This window comes from Spermophilus citellus (genome assembly GCF_964194105.1).
Source record: "Spermophilus citellus genome assembly, chromosome: 13".
NCBI classification, from domain to species: Eukaryota; Metazoa; Chordata; class Mammalia; order Rodentia; family Sciuridae; genus Spermophilus; species Spermophilus citellus.
In genome coordinates, this window is record NC_138193.1 from 10,208,017 (window position 1) to 10,223,309 (window position 15,293).

Here is a 15,293-nt window from a genome sequence, read left to right on the forward strand (position 1 = left end):
TATGCCAGACACGTTGGGTGAGGTGGGAGAGCAGAGGCAGGCAGTGGACAGGTAAAGGGACAGAAGCCCTTGAAAGAGAAGGAGGAAGAAGAGGCTTAGACACAGGAGGAAAGCAGAGGGCAGTTCACACGAGTGGGGCCGAGAAAGATCTGAGCGATGAAGAGGTCAGCAGCACTGTGCACTCCACAAGAGATCAAGGAAGATGTGACTAAGAAGTGTCACCTAACAGAGAGACCCAAGGGGGGCAGGCCCAGGGCCTGTGAACTCAGCAGCTGGACAAACCTGCCAAGGACACAGCCCTTCTTGTTCTCCCATTCTGTGAGACAAACTGCTCAGCTCTAACACTGATGGCAGGATGGGGCCACAGTTCCCGGCACCACAGACAGACAAGTCCCTGCGAGGAAGAGGGCACTTTCTTTCCTGTGTCTCCTTTGGGGGAGAGGGGCTTTCCAGAAGTCCCTGGGTACAAATGCCTAAAACTGGGGTGTGTCTATCCCTGAACTGATCATGAGAATGGGCTCATTACTGACTGAGATTTCATGGGACTTACTCCTGGGCCAGGGCCAGGGCCACTTTCCCTAAAGGTAAATGAAAAGGCTGGAATGGTAGCAAAAGAGAAGTGGGGAGAGGCTGACAAGGCAACAGGCGTGAAGTGGGCCTCTCTGTGCTGTGGTATTCTCTGATTGTTTTTCAGTTAATATTCCTCTAAGAAAGAGCAGGAAAGTTTGGAGGCAGAAAGAAATATAGTTAATATGGGAAAAAACTTCAGCCATCTAACAAGCTTTTCGTTTCTGAGAGGGAAAAAAGGCGCAATACTTTAAAGAGGGTGTATCATAAAGTATCTCTGGATCTCCTTCAGCAATCAGCTACTTGCTGATGTCAATGGAAATTGTTTTTGGCAGTGAAAATGTACAGTTTCATGTTCTTTGTCCTAAAACCACTGTAAAGTTTCATAAAAAGAACCTCAGCTCTAAAATTACTAAGCAAATTTTTCAACCCTATCGCCTTCCATGTTTTACAATAAAAGTACTAAATTTAGGAACCTCTGGGTTTATAACCATGTGGTGGCTTTGTGACACCAACCTGCAGTCCCCAGAATTCCTTTCCAGCTTGTTTCTGGTTAATGTGAGTTATACCTGTTCTCTCCCAAGGGCTGCAAGATGGGGGTCAGGCAGCGGTGACTGTCAGTATCCCTTCTCCCAGCTATTCAGTCACATACTAATCCAGGTACTGCTAGGAGGGATTTTGCAAATGTAATTAAAGCACCCAATCAATTCACTTTAAATTAATCTAAGAGGATATTATTCTAGGTGGGCCTGTCAATCAGTTGGAAGCCCTTTCAAAGTCAGCTTAGACTTTGTGTGGGTGGAGAGACTCCAAACAGCAGCTGGACTAGCAGTATCCCTTCCCCAGAGCCTTCCCTGAGGGCCCACCTGCAGACTGTAAGCTTTAGCCCCTACCCTGGGAGGTCCAGCTGACTCCTGATCTTTCCCTCCTGGCTGCCTTCCCCTGCAGAATCTCAACTTACTTGACCAGTTCCTAGACCAAATTAAGCCAACTCCTTATGATAGACCCTCCACATATATATATAAATACATACTCTGACAAACACATTTAGAATCTCTGGCTGTTTCTACTTCTCTAATTGAACCATTATATGCATAAGTTCACATTTGCCAATACCCCTTAGCTCCTACAGATCTGCTTCTACCTTTGTGAGATAAAATACACTTCCCATTTAGCTGTTCTCAGACTGTTCTCCCATTATTTAAAGCCTTTCTGCACCCAAGGTCTTAGTTCTTTCAGCTGCATTAATAAAACACCATACAATGGGTGGCTTATAAACAACAGAAATACATTTCTCACAGTTGGAGAGGAGATCGAGGGCCAGCATATTTGGGGTCTAGCAATGGCCCTCTCTCTTGTCTTCCTGCTATACAAACATGGTGGGAAGAGCAAGGCAGCTCTATGGGCACCTTTCACAAGGACATCAACCCATTCCTCAGAGTCCTGCCCTCTCTCAGGACTTAATCACCTACAGAGCCCCCTTTCCTACCATCGTCACGTAGGAAGTACAGTTACAACACATGGATGGGGGAGAGGGGACGCACAAACATTCAGACCACAGCCAAGAGTTTTCTTTTTGTTTGTTTCCACCATTTTGAAATCACGAATAAGTCTGCTACTTTGGGGAACAGTTACTTCCCTATGCTTCAGATAAATTTCTTCACTATGCTCCCTGACCCTGGTTTGTACTGTACTGGTCTGTCCTTCTTTCCGTGTGTCTTCAGCAAACCTTCCAGAGTTTCTCTAAGCTCGGGAGATTTCTGTTTCTCTATGACCAAGGACCAGTCCCACTAAGGAATCCCATTTATTCCCTTTCCAGTCAGAGACTGGTTCTTTTATTCTGATCAGTTGCTTCTTGTTCATGATAAATTATTCTCTAGTCTAAAGGTAACTAAAAACTTCAATAGGACAGTCTGCTAAGGAAATAGGCATGCTTGCATTTAAACCATTAAATTCAGCACTGATCACAAGAAAGAAACATTTTAAACAATTCTAGTAATGAATTTAACAAATATACCTATATTATTTTTCTTTAAAACTGTAAAAGTGACAGAAAAGTCAATGGAATTTTTAACAGTAAGCATAATATAGGAAGTCAAGAAGCAGGTTATAAAATACTATGTTCAGGAAATATGGTTATATTTTTATAACTTAATAAATGAGTAGTGATGCACAGAAAAGGACTCAAAAAGCAACCTCAGCTGGGCACAGTGGCACACGCCAGCAGCTCAAGAGGCTGCGGCAGGCAGGAAGATTGTTGTGCTCAAACCCAACCTCAGGAAAAGAAAGGTCCTAAGCAACTTGGTGAGACCCTGTCTCTAAATAAAATACAAAATAGAGCTGGGGATGTGGCTCTGTGGTTGAGTGCCTAAATTCAATCCCTGGTACCCACCCCCAAAAAAGCAAGCTCAAATTTAAGGTTTCTATGTGTTTGGATTATCAGTAGCATTTTATTTCCCTCTCCCCACCTCCATAAATAAGTATTTTTTAAAGCTTACTACAGTGAGCATATACTGCTTGCTTAGCAGGCAACTCCTATATGTTCTGTGGTGGTGATTTATCAACCGGGGCCCTGCACGGGAATTCCTAAGTAGCTCCAAAGAACCCACTACTAGTAGATTTGGAGGGGAATGTCTATAAACCCCTTGAACCTGTATGCAAAGTGGTGTGTGTGTGTGTGTGTGTGTGTGTGTGTATTGGGAGACAGGAAGCAAGAGGGTCCACAGCTTTCATCCATCCCAAAGAGATCCATGACACAAAAACGGTCAAGATCATCAATCCAGAATCTTGCTTGATCTTATCCCAACTTCTCCTATTTTGGTAGTGGAGCATTGCTTGATGGATTGAGGGATAATTAATTTGGAACAGGAATTTCTAGTTTTAGTTCAGGTATTTATCTCAAAATAAAATTTACAAAACTTTCTCAAAAAACAAATACTGAAGCAAAAAACAAAAACAAAAACAAAAAAAAACACCAGTTGCATATAATTTTTGAAGAATATTTTGAGAATACTTACCTGTACCAAGTTTTTCAAAGTTGGAATTCTACTTGCAAATGCTCTACCAAGAACTAGGCAAGAGCTACACCCACTACAACCCCCTCACTACTTTAGACTAAAGTCCTGATACTATGCACTGATCTCCTCTCCCACATCTCTTGACAAAGTGCCACAGATACTGCTTAGTGCCATAGTCTTGACATGAGTTCCTCAGTCTCTAATGTGATTCACTCTGGAATAGGAGAACACACTGGAAACAAAACAGTCTTGATTTGAAAAATAATGAACTCTCCTGATATACATCAAATATATTCCTTGTTTCATTAAATATGTTGCATTTGTAAGGAGATTCAGTGACGTATTAAGAACTCTATATTCCTTGCAGTTTTAGCACTGAGTCTATCTTAGTCCATTCGGGGCTGCTCTTGATGAAATACCACATTCTGGGTAATTTATAAAGAACAGAAACCTACCTCCATGCAGTTCCTGAGACTGGGAAGTCCTCCCTGCAGTGTTTTAACATGGCAGAAGGCAGGTATCAAGCAGGGAAAGATGTCCCACTCAGTAGAGATCAGCGAAGGCAGAGCCCGCCTGACCCAATAGCTTCCTAAAGGTCCCGTGTCTCCACGTGAAGGTCGTTTCCAACCACAGGTTCTCATACAGAACCAAATAGTGACTTACTGCCTATCTGAACACACGGTCTTTAAACCCTCACACAAGTTAATTTTATTAACATAATGACTACTTCCAAATACTGATTACATCTAGAAATGCACAATTAAGTATGCAAAATTCTATCTGCACTCCAGCCCCCCAAATCTGTGGGATCTCTGTGGGAATACAATCTCCATTAAAGACCTGCTGTCAAATATCTTTTAATTCTGGTGGCTAACTGCCCTACCATCATTCTGAAAAAGTTTAACTGATATATTTTGATTATTCTAGGTTTTAAATTATAAATTATTTAAACTTAGAAAACAGCTAAGTACAACTTTGATAGCATTAAAGAAAGTTGTAATTTTCATCTGTTGAATCAGGATATCCAAGTATCGAACAATAGATACCTGAGTAAATGGCAGTGAAATAAATAAAACTACCTTTCTAAGTAAGGAAAAGAGCAATTTGACAATGTACATCAACACTTTAACAATAGGGATTTTACTCCTGGAAACCTGGACTAAGGAAATAGTCTAACCTTTACCTACCTACCTACCAATCTCAAAAATTAAAAAACAAACTGAAGCCTTTATGCATAGACATTCACTATAGCAATGGCATGAAGAGAAAAAAGAAACAACCAAATGTCCAAGAATGAGGGAACAGTTAAACTCACAGGACTGCTATTCAGCACATAAATTTTCATTTAGGACAAGCTTGTGGTACACAGGATTACTTATATTAATGAAGGAAAAAGGTCTAAAATTGCCCAAACAGTCTGATCACACCGAGTAAAACACACTGCCAGATGCATACGCACACATGAAGAACCAAAATCCAAGCTTCACTGCGACCCTATCAGGGATTCTAATTAGTGGAGCCATAACATACATGGCTTCTTCCTCTTGTCCCTTTAAAACTTCTGCTAACTTACCAAGTGGCACTGCTGTGACTGGCCCTGCCCAAAAAGAGCTCACCTGGGCTGCCCAGTCTCTCAATTCTCACCCCTTACTACCCCTCTCTTAAGACCTTAGGATGGGGGCACTCGCTGGCTTCCAGAACCCTCTGGGCTTCTCGTTGGGGGCAGGCAGGGGGGCAGTTTCTGGAGACAGAAGAAGAAATTCTACAGCCTGCTCTTTAAAAGCTCATAGGCCAACCTGGAGGATGGGTGGCTTCATGTCCAGAAAACAAAGGAAAGGAACTGATTTGGAGCAGGAGGGGTCAGGGTGAGAGCCTAGAGGCAGAGGCCAGGAAGGAGGTGGAGTTGAGGATGGTATGATTGATGGCGCAGGTGCTCTCCTCATCCACCTGCTTAATCGGGTTGGAGCCCAATAGAGTAAAACCCTGTTTCTCCGTAAGTTTCTGAGTCCCAGAGGTAGAAGGTGAGCGACAAGGACAGTGTAAGGAAGCAGTTTTGTTCTTGGACTGGGTCTGTATGTAGCATCTGCTTTTGCTGGCCTTTCTGGGTTGGTGATACTTTCTCTGTTGGTGAGGTATAAAAGCTGTACTTCGGTGAGCATGTGTAATCCCAGTGACCAGGGAGGCTGAGACAGGAGAATTCCAAGTTTCAGGCTAGCCTCAGCAACTTAGTGAGACACTGTCTCAAAGTAAAAAGTAAGGGCTGGGGCTATAGTTCAGTGGTAAAGCACCCCTGGGTTCAAACCCAGGGCGGTATCTTAAAAAAAAAAAAAAAAAAAAAAAAAAGCATATGCGTCTAGCAAATACTATTTCCTTAGCCTAGACTTCCAGTAGTAAAATCACTATTGTTCTGCCCATAAAAAAACTTTTAAATAATAAGAAAGGAAATAAAGTGCTGATCAGAAAAGTTAACCTATTAAGTTTCATGCTGCTTCTGAAGACAAGATTCTCTGAACCAAAGAGTGCAATGTGGGGGTATTTTTCAAACGTTCTCAGTCGGTATTATTACATTAGACTCCTAATAGTTGTTTCCTAGTATTGAACTAGATTCAACATTTGTTTCCTGGTGACTTGAACATAATTTTCTTACATAGATAACACAGGCCAAAGGCAAGACAAATACATATAAAGTGATAGTTTAACAGGAAAATAGAGTCCAAAAATGTTAAACTTACTGTTCATGGAAATCCAGCATTGGTGGCTCAAATCTGATGGGCCTGCAATTACCCCGGTACAGAGATAAACTGTAATTAAAAAGAAAAAGAGTTTAAGAAGCAGTTCTTCAAAAAACGCATTTCCCTAAACAGTAGTCAAAATGCTTGGCTTCTGTACTGAGAAAAGTGGGGAATCCTTAAGGAAAGTGGGGCCTAGTGTATTGATTTTTTTTTTTAATGAGAGGAAATCAATAGACATTGTATCTTTAAAAAAAATTAAAAAGGGAAATACTTTTTCTATCTAACTGTGAAAACAGGAAATGCTCAGATAGACTGGTGAAATTTATTTGGTTGAAATAATTGGTAACAGTATGCTTTAATATGTTCATTTGGATTTTTGATAGACGTATGATGAATACTTAGTAACTGAAACAATTACATATGCTTGACAGACATCTGGAAACAAAAATTAGGATCCTATTATGACTATAATGGTAAAGGGCTCAACAAAAAAATCAACTAAGAACTAAAACATCTATCCCATGTGGGAGTTTGGAACACACTGATCTGTAATGTTCTCGCTTAAGATGAGTATCTTTCCTAGCCACCCCACCTGGCACTGCACATTCTCAGTAAGCCAGATTTCTGCCTAGCAGCCATAGACACCACCCTGATCCAACCCTGATGGGGCCAGGAGTGCCTGCGTACCTAAAGGCAGCTGCTTCTGTACCCTGAAGTTCGAAATGCAGTCCGTTTGAAAGGCAGGTTTGGCTCTTCTTATCCTAAGGAATGATGCCCGAGCAAAAGCCCTCTGTGAGGCCCACGGGCTTCATTTTCACCACAGCCAGATTTCACAAGAGCGCAAATCTCCAAGATGGCACAGCGATTTCCTTCAGGACGCACAGGAAAGGCAGCAGAAATAGACAAGGACGTCCACAATATGTAGGAAGTTTGGCTTTAATTCAATCTTATATTTAAGATTAAATAGTCCTGATAGTATTGAGCCGGAAGTAACAGCCCAACCGTACTTTCAGCCCTACCAATTTGGAGTTTTCCTCTGTGCTGACTGATCATCTCTTTCTATATATGAACAGAAAAGAAAGAAAACATCAAATATAAGACTACACTTCACTTATGCACAAAACGAAACACACTGGGACAAGAGAGCACAGTTCCTTGCAACCGGGCTGCCATGCGCAGTGGTAGGTACGAAATCTATGCCCTCTTACTTTCTGCCCTTCTTTGTGCACAACAGAACAATTCTTTGATTTCTTCAAAACAAGATGCTGTTCAGCTCATCTGTTTTAATAGTGTTAAACTCAAAATCACACGAAATCTGAATCAAGAAAAAATAAAGTGCTGCATAAAGTAATTGTCTAAGTTATTCATTCACACATATAAACCCGAACTGTGTTAGATGCCAGAGGTACAAACAAGATTAAGAAATGTCTTTTTCTTCTCACAAAACCATGAGTCTATTCTGCAAGTCACAAATGGAAATGTCTGAAGTGGCCAGGCAAGGTAAAAAAGTGAATACCCCATTTATTCAGCACGAAGTGCCATGGGATATAAAGATAAATCAAGCCAGGCACAGTGATGCATGCCTGAAATCACAGCAAGTCAGGAGGCTGAGTCAGGGGGATTGCCTCTGCAACTTTGTGAGACCCTGTCTCAAAAATAAAGGGAGCTGGGGAAGGAGCTCAGTGCTTGCTTTGCATGTGCAAGGCCCTAGATTCAATTCCAGGACTCTAAACAAACAAGCAATTAATTAAAAAATAAAGATAAACACAGTGGGTGCTATGGTTAGAACCGAGAACACCTCTCTCAGAGAGCCAAGAGCCAAGATCTGAATGGTGGAGACTGATGAAGTGGAGATGCATCTGTAAGGTGAAGACCAAGGAGGCTGAAGGGACCGAGCACAAGGAAGGAGAAGGGGAGAGGGGGAAGAGGGACAGGGGATGAGGCCAAGGCACTGACACCAGACCTCCTTGTAGGAGCATGGCTTTAGTCCATGTGTAACTAATGGCCTCTACAGTGTTTTGAGCAAATAAGTGATACGCCCTGATACTTGAAAAGCTTAATTCTGGCTACTGTGTGAAGAACAGATTGTGGGAGCCCAGGAGAGGAAGCAGGGAGCTGCTGTAGGGTTTCAGACAAGAGGTGAGTACGTCTCTGGTCTACAGGTGACCACAAGGGAAGGTAAGTGAGAAGCAACTATTTTCAGAAACTCTTTGGAAGTTAGACACAACATATTATGCCAATGGCTGAACTCTGACTGTGAGAGGAGAAAAAAAGAATCAAGGATGACTTAATAAGATTCTGACTGGCTACAAAGTTGTGACATGGGAGGAGGGGCTGGGAAACAGATGGGTAGATGGGAGGAAGTTCAAAGGTATTAAAATGTTTCAGACATTTAATTTGAGATGGCGTATCTAGACGGTGTTGTCAAGTAGGCAAGTGGATATACACAACTACTGTGTGCACGAAGTTACTGATGTTCATGTACTGACCTTACCATCAGTCACACTGGCCAGTCTGTTTTAACAGTCTGTCTAGATTCCTTTAACATTACTCCACTCTTGCTATATGTACTGCCACAATGAGCACTCTCCTGGATTGTCCCTGGAGACAAATAATCTGTAAGGAAGGACAATTCTACTTCCTTTTAGGTTCTTAGATCTTGCTTTTCTTTTTTTATGCTTTGTGCTAAGTTTTCCCATAAAATACTCCAAAGAAGTGGTGCCCATCAATTTTTACTCTGATATTTTCAGAATGCTCATAGACTGTAAGAAAGAAGATACAATGCATAAAAGATGAACCCCATAAATAAATGCATATTTCAGAACAATAGCAGATCCAAATCTAAAGAACAGTTTAATATTTAAGTGGGTCAACAGAAGCTGACACAGGCATAATCTTGTTTAACAAAACCCAAACTGCAATAACACAGCTGTCACGTATCCACAGCTGATGGAGAAGGAGCTGCTGTGCTTAGATAAGGCATGACACAGCTTAGTGCTTGAGTAGCAGAAAGCAAATGTTTGCAAGTAAGTAACGTTGAAAATAAACCAGGGAAGATGATGGAAAGGACACCCTCCACGCTGTTATGCTTCATTTATTCTGAAATCTCATATTGTTTTAAATTTTTTTTGCTAAAATACTATTTGGGGATAAGGAAATGAATGAAGACTATTTTCTGACTTTGAGCTAGGAAGCAATTGGGGAGATAGATAAAATCCTGTGGGAAATAGTCCACGCTGCTTGGTGAACTGTCAGGTCAAAGTTAAGCAGGCAACTCCCAAGAGGACTTTCTAGGAGCATCGGGTGTTTTTGTAAGCTAGGAAATCCAAAGTGTTTTCCTGGGATCAGTTACTACCTATACAAAAGGCACTCTTCAGCCCAGTATTTCTTAAAGAATGGTTTGTGGTGTACCTGAATCTAAAACACCTAGAATGCTTGTGGAAATGCAGATTAGGGCCCCGCCCACAGAACCTGACTCCTTACATCCAGCATTAAGCTGAAAACCCGCTTGATAAGCAGGAGCTCATATTTGGGAATGACTACCTTGCATCTTGATGTACAAACAAGGATTGTAGCCTCAATCTGTGGTGGTGAGGGGATTGACAAGAATAATTTTCAAAGTCACCAAGAGTTTCAAGTAGTTCCAAACACTGTTTTTATTAGAGTCAGCTAAATAAACAGTGACTTACAAGAGAAATGAACAGGACTTCTCCTATCTAATATACATTATCCTATAAATACACTGTAGCTTTCATTTCCCCCAATGACTAATAATGTTGAATAGCTTTTCATTCATTTAAAAAGATATCTATTGTTCAATTAGACACCTGGGAGTATTTTTTTCTTTCTTTCTTTTCTTTTGCAGTGCTGGGGACTGAAAGTTGTGCTGAGCCTCACAGATGTTAGGCAAGTGACCTTAATACTGAGCTACACCCCAGGCCCAATTAGGTATCTTTTTTAAAAAACAGATATATGTTCAAAGTTTAAAAACTGGGATGTTTGCCTCATTAAGATGTAAGAGTTATGCCTGTCCTAGATATGCATTTTTTTGGACTGATACTGTGCACATTTTCTCCCAGTCCCTGGCTCATATCTTTTTCTATTATTAATGGTCTTGAAGAGTACAAGCTTTTAATTTTGATGAAATCCAATTTATCATTTTTTTCTTGAATGGCATGTGCTTTTGGTGTCTTAAGTTTGCCCAGGTTGTAAATCATTCTACCAAAAGACTCACATTTTATTTTGAAAAAGTTTTATACCTTCAGCTTCTGCATATAGGTGTATTATTGCCCATTTTATTTTAAGTTAATTTGGGGACATGGCGTGAGTTAAGGTTAAAGTTCATTTTCTGTTTTGCTGTTTCTAATAGGGTCTTTTTACAGATCATGCTAGACCTAACTGTACCACTGAAAGACCTGGGCATATTTTGTCAAAAAATTTTCAACTAGGTCTTCAAAATAGGTGGTTTAAGATCCTCAATTTAGGGGCTGGGGTTTTGGCTCATGGTAGAACTCGCCTAGCATGTGCAAGGCCCCTGGATTCGATCTTCAACACCACATAAAAAAAATAAATAAATAAAATAAGGTATTGTGTCCAACTACGACTAAAAAATAAATATTAAAAAAAACTCAAGATCCTCAACTTAGTTATTCTTTTCAATACTTGTTCAGGCTATTCTAGGGTCTTAACATTCCCATACAAATTTTAAAGTCGGCTTGTCAATTTCCACAAAATTATCCATTAGCATTTATTCAGAACTGCATTTCATCTAAAATTCATCTGGGAAGAACAGTCACCTTAACAATTTCTCCAATCCATGAGCATAAAATCTCTCAAAATATCTAGAACTCCCTTAATTACACCAAGTAACATCATGTAGTTCTTAATGTACATATCTCAAAATTGTTTTGCTAATAAGTTTATCCCAGAGTATGTAATGGTTTTTGATGTTACTGTAAATGGCATTTTTCTATAACACTTTTGACTCTCGAACTTGTTATAAATGCAGTACTCAGTTGTCCCCATCAAGTATACGCTAGCTCTCCTTCTCTTACAGATGCTCTTTAACACGATGGGAAAATCTTTTCTATGCTTAGTCTGCAGAGCATTTTAAGTATGAATTAATGTTGAATTTTTTCATAATTTTTCTTCTACATTTATTCAAATAATTATGTAGCATTCCCCCTTTGTTTGGTTATCAGGGGAAAACTGGGCTGATTTGACTTTCAAATGTGAATTGATCTTGTGTTCCCAGGATAAACCTCTTTTGGTCATGATGTATTACCCCTTCTGGGAATTTCTAGATTCAGTTGGCTAGCATTCTGTTCAGGATTTCTGGACATATGCTCATAAGAGATTTGGTCAATATGCTTTTCTTGCAATGGTCACCTGCTAACACGGCTGGGAAGACACCTTCTCCCTCCCTCTTCTGGAGTGGCTTGTGCTGGACTGCACTGTACTGTTTCTCTGCTCAGTGTCTCATAGGACTCACCAGGGGAGCCTCGTGGGCCTGCAGTTTTGTGGAAAGATTTCAAGCTATGAGTGCTAAATCTCTAAAGCACACAGGAAAATTCAAATTTTCTAACTGTCCCTTGGTTAGTTTTGGTAATTTGTATCTTTGAAGCAATGTGTCCACTTTTCTTGTTGCCAAATTTACTAGAATAAAGTGGTTTGTAATTTTTCTGATTATTTGAATGTCTGTTAAGACTGGTGTGATATCCCTTTCATTAATGATTTTCTGTGTTTCCTCTCCATTTTCTTAACCAATCTTGAAGTTTATCCACTGCATCGTTTGCTGAAGACAATCAGTTTTTATTTACACTGTTCTCATTTTTCCATTTTCTATTTAACTGATTTCAAATATGTCTTTTATTTTCTTCTTTTGCTATTCAGTTTGAGGTTAAGTTGATATTCTTTTTCTATATTAGAAATGCTTTTAAATTTTTTTCTGCTTGTCTGAAACAGGCTACAGATTTCCATCTAAGTAACACTGGCTAAATTTGGGAAAACATGATATGCTATTCGGTGGATTGAATTGTGTACCCCTCTTTACATGTTGAAGCCCTGCCTTCAGTGACTGCCTCTGAGAGGGTCTGTAAGGAGGTAATTCAGGGGACATCAGGGCAGAGATTCTGATATGGCAGGATCAGTGTCCTTCCACAAAGGGACATTTGCACGCATGCACAAAAAGGACATATGAGGACACAGCAAAGTGGCCACTGCCTACAAGCCAAGAAGAAGGGCTGTCACTGGAGACAGACAAAGCTGGCATGCTGATCTGCCTTTCAGCTTCAATTTGTGACAAATAACATCTGTGGTTTAAGCCTCAGTCTATGGTACTTGGGTAAGGCCATCCAGCCAGCTGACTAAGATATATCTTATTTTTATTTTCAATGTGTTCCCCAATTTCCCTTTGATTTTTTTAACTGTTTATTTAAAAGTTTCTGGCTTAAGTTCCACTTTTTAAAAATCTGGATTTCCTTTGTTATTGGTTTCTAATTTATTCACTGCTGTGATCGGAGGACACAACCTATAAAATCTGCTGTCTGGGGTATACTATTTAATACCCATTAGGCCAAGTAAGTTCACAGTGCTATTTCAATCGACACCATTACTGATTTTCTATCAGTTACTGACAGATGAGTGTTGAAATCTCCCACTATAACAGGGGATTTGTCTATTTTCCCCTTTAAATCTGTTCATTTTTTTCTTTACATACTTCACATACAAGACCCAAGATTGGGCTTCCCTAGATTCAGCACTGTTATATCTTCCTGTTAGGTTGTCTCTTTTGTAATCATAAAATGTCCCCCTCTTCTGACAATATTCTCTGACCTGCAGTCTACTTGGAAAGTACCCAGTCACCCCAGGATTGGTGCCAACCTGTCCCTCAGTGCTATCTTCTATACTTAACCTACCTGTGTCCTTACACCGAAACTGCATTTCTTCAAAATCAAAGACTACTGACCAACAGATGTTTGCAATACCGACTGAGAGCCCTTAAAAAGTAAGAACAAAAGCCTTACTAAAAACAGGTAGAACAGACAACATCAAAAGATAGGGACGGCTCTAAAGTCAGTGTAGACCCACGATTAGAACAGAAAAACTATGTGGTGACAGAATTTCTCACCTATCAGACGGGAAAAGTTAAAAATGATAACACATTCTGTAGGAAAGGCTGTGGACAAGTGGCACTCTTATTCAGTGACATAGGGTATGCAAATTGGCACATTTTTGAAAGAGAATTTGTCAATACCTAACAAACTACATCGGCACTTACTTTCAACTCACCAATTCTACTTTTAGAAATTTATCCTAAATGTACAGAAACTATTTGACAAAAATCATATATATTTATGGTAAGTAATATATTTTGAAGTATGCGTACACTGTGGAATGACTATACCTAATTAACATATTAATATCTCTCAGGATTATATTATTTAAAGAACAAGAACACATTTAAATCTACTCAGCAATTTTCCAGTATATAACAGCCAGTGTGCTGTTATATCTCTTAAATTTGTTCCTCTCCTCTAACCAAAATCTCGAATCCATTAGCCATCTGCCTGCACCCCACCCTGCCACGGGTAACCACAATTCTGCCCTGTAGCCCACATGTAAGTGAGGCTGTGTGGTGTCTTTTGTGTTTGGCTGCTTATTTCATTTAACATCATAGTCTCCAATGTTCCTCTGTGTTACTGCAAATGACAGGACTTCCTTATTTTTTAAGGCTTAATAGTATTTCACTCTGTATGTACAGCCCATTTTTTTAACCCATTTGTCCACTGATGGTCATTTAGTTTGTGTCCATTTCTCAGCTATTGTGAAAATGCTGCAACAGAAGTGAGGTGACTCTTTGATATACTAATTTCATTTCCTCTGGATGTATATGGAATAGTGGAACTGCTGATGACATAGTAGTTCTATTTTTAATTGTTGGGGGGATGGTGCTGGGGATTGAACCAGATAGGGGTACTTTTCTACTGAGCCACATCCCAGGGCCTTTTTGAGATAGGGTCTCGCTAAGTTGCTGAAGTTGGCCTCAAATCTTATGATCCTCCTACCTTAGCCTCCCCAGTCACTGGGATTATACGCATGCGCCACTATGCCTGGCTATTCTTAATTTTTTGTGGAACTTTCATTGTTTTTCATAATAGTAAGAGCAAACCAATGTTCCTTTCCTCCACATTTTTATCAACAGTTGTGGACAAGTGGCACTTCTGTATCATTGATAAATCATTCCAAGAGTTGTAAAGTGAGGTATGGTTGTATTTTAATCTTCATTTTCCCCTAATGATTAGTGACGTTAAGCATCTTTCTATGTTGCTGGCCACTTCTAAACACACATGTTCAACAATACAATTTATGCCTGTGTTAATATGGGTTGTAGGAAGGTAACCTTAAGTTATTATTTGAAGCACTATAATTACAAAATACTGGAAACAAGCAAACTGTTCACATAAAGAAAAAATGGGGTGTGCTGGGATTGTGGCTCAGAGGTAGAGCACTTGCCTAGCACGCATGGGGCGCTGGGTTCGATCCTCAGCACCACATAAAAATAAAAATAAAGGCATTATGTCCAACTACAACTAAAACAAAATATTTAAAAAAAGATCAATGGGGGAATAAATGTTGGCACAATTTTTTTTAAATGGGGGATAAAACCTTGAGTATACACTACAAATAAATGAACCAAATTTAATTTGAAATGTTCATAACCACAATGAAGTTGTGGGGGGTGGGGTGGAGGAAGGATGGAGAGAAAGGAGATGCCAGGAGAGAAAGGTGAAGAAGGTTATGACCCATGTAAATTTGAAATATAGTATTCTGACAACATACACTCACTAAAAAAAAAAAAATGCTCTAAATGAAGTCTGTATTCTAATTAGTAGGTCTGTTTTTCATGGTGGTACAGGTTAACAATGCTGAAACTTACTATAGGATTGAGCAAAATGGTACATAGACTATAGATAAT

General features: G+C 39.9%; 1 protein-coding gene across 4 annotated transcripts in view; it reads right to left on the reverse strand.

The window, feature by feature from the left end:
- TMEM131 (transmembrane protein 131) overlaps nucleotides 1–15,293 on the reverse strand; it is a 167,026-nt gene that overhangs the window by 77,278 nt on the left and 74,455 nt on the right. For all 4 annotated transcript variants that reach the window (XM_081265187.1, XM_081265189.1, XM_081265186.1 and 1 more), the window contains exon 4: nucleotides 6,317–6,385. In XM_081265187.1, the coding sequence (XP_081121313.1) occupies nucleotides 6,317–6,385 (69 nt within the window). The remainder of the gene's footprint in view (nucleotides 1–6,316; nucleotides 6,386–15,293) is intronic.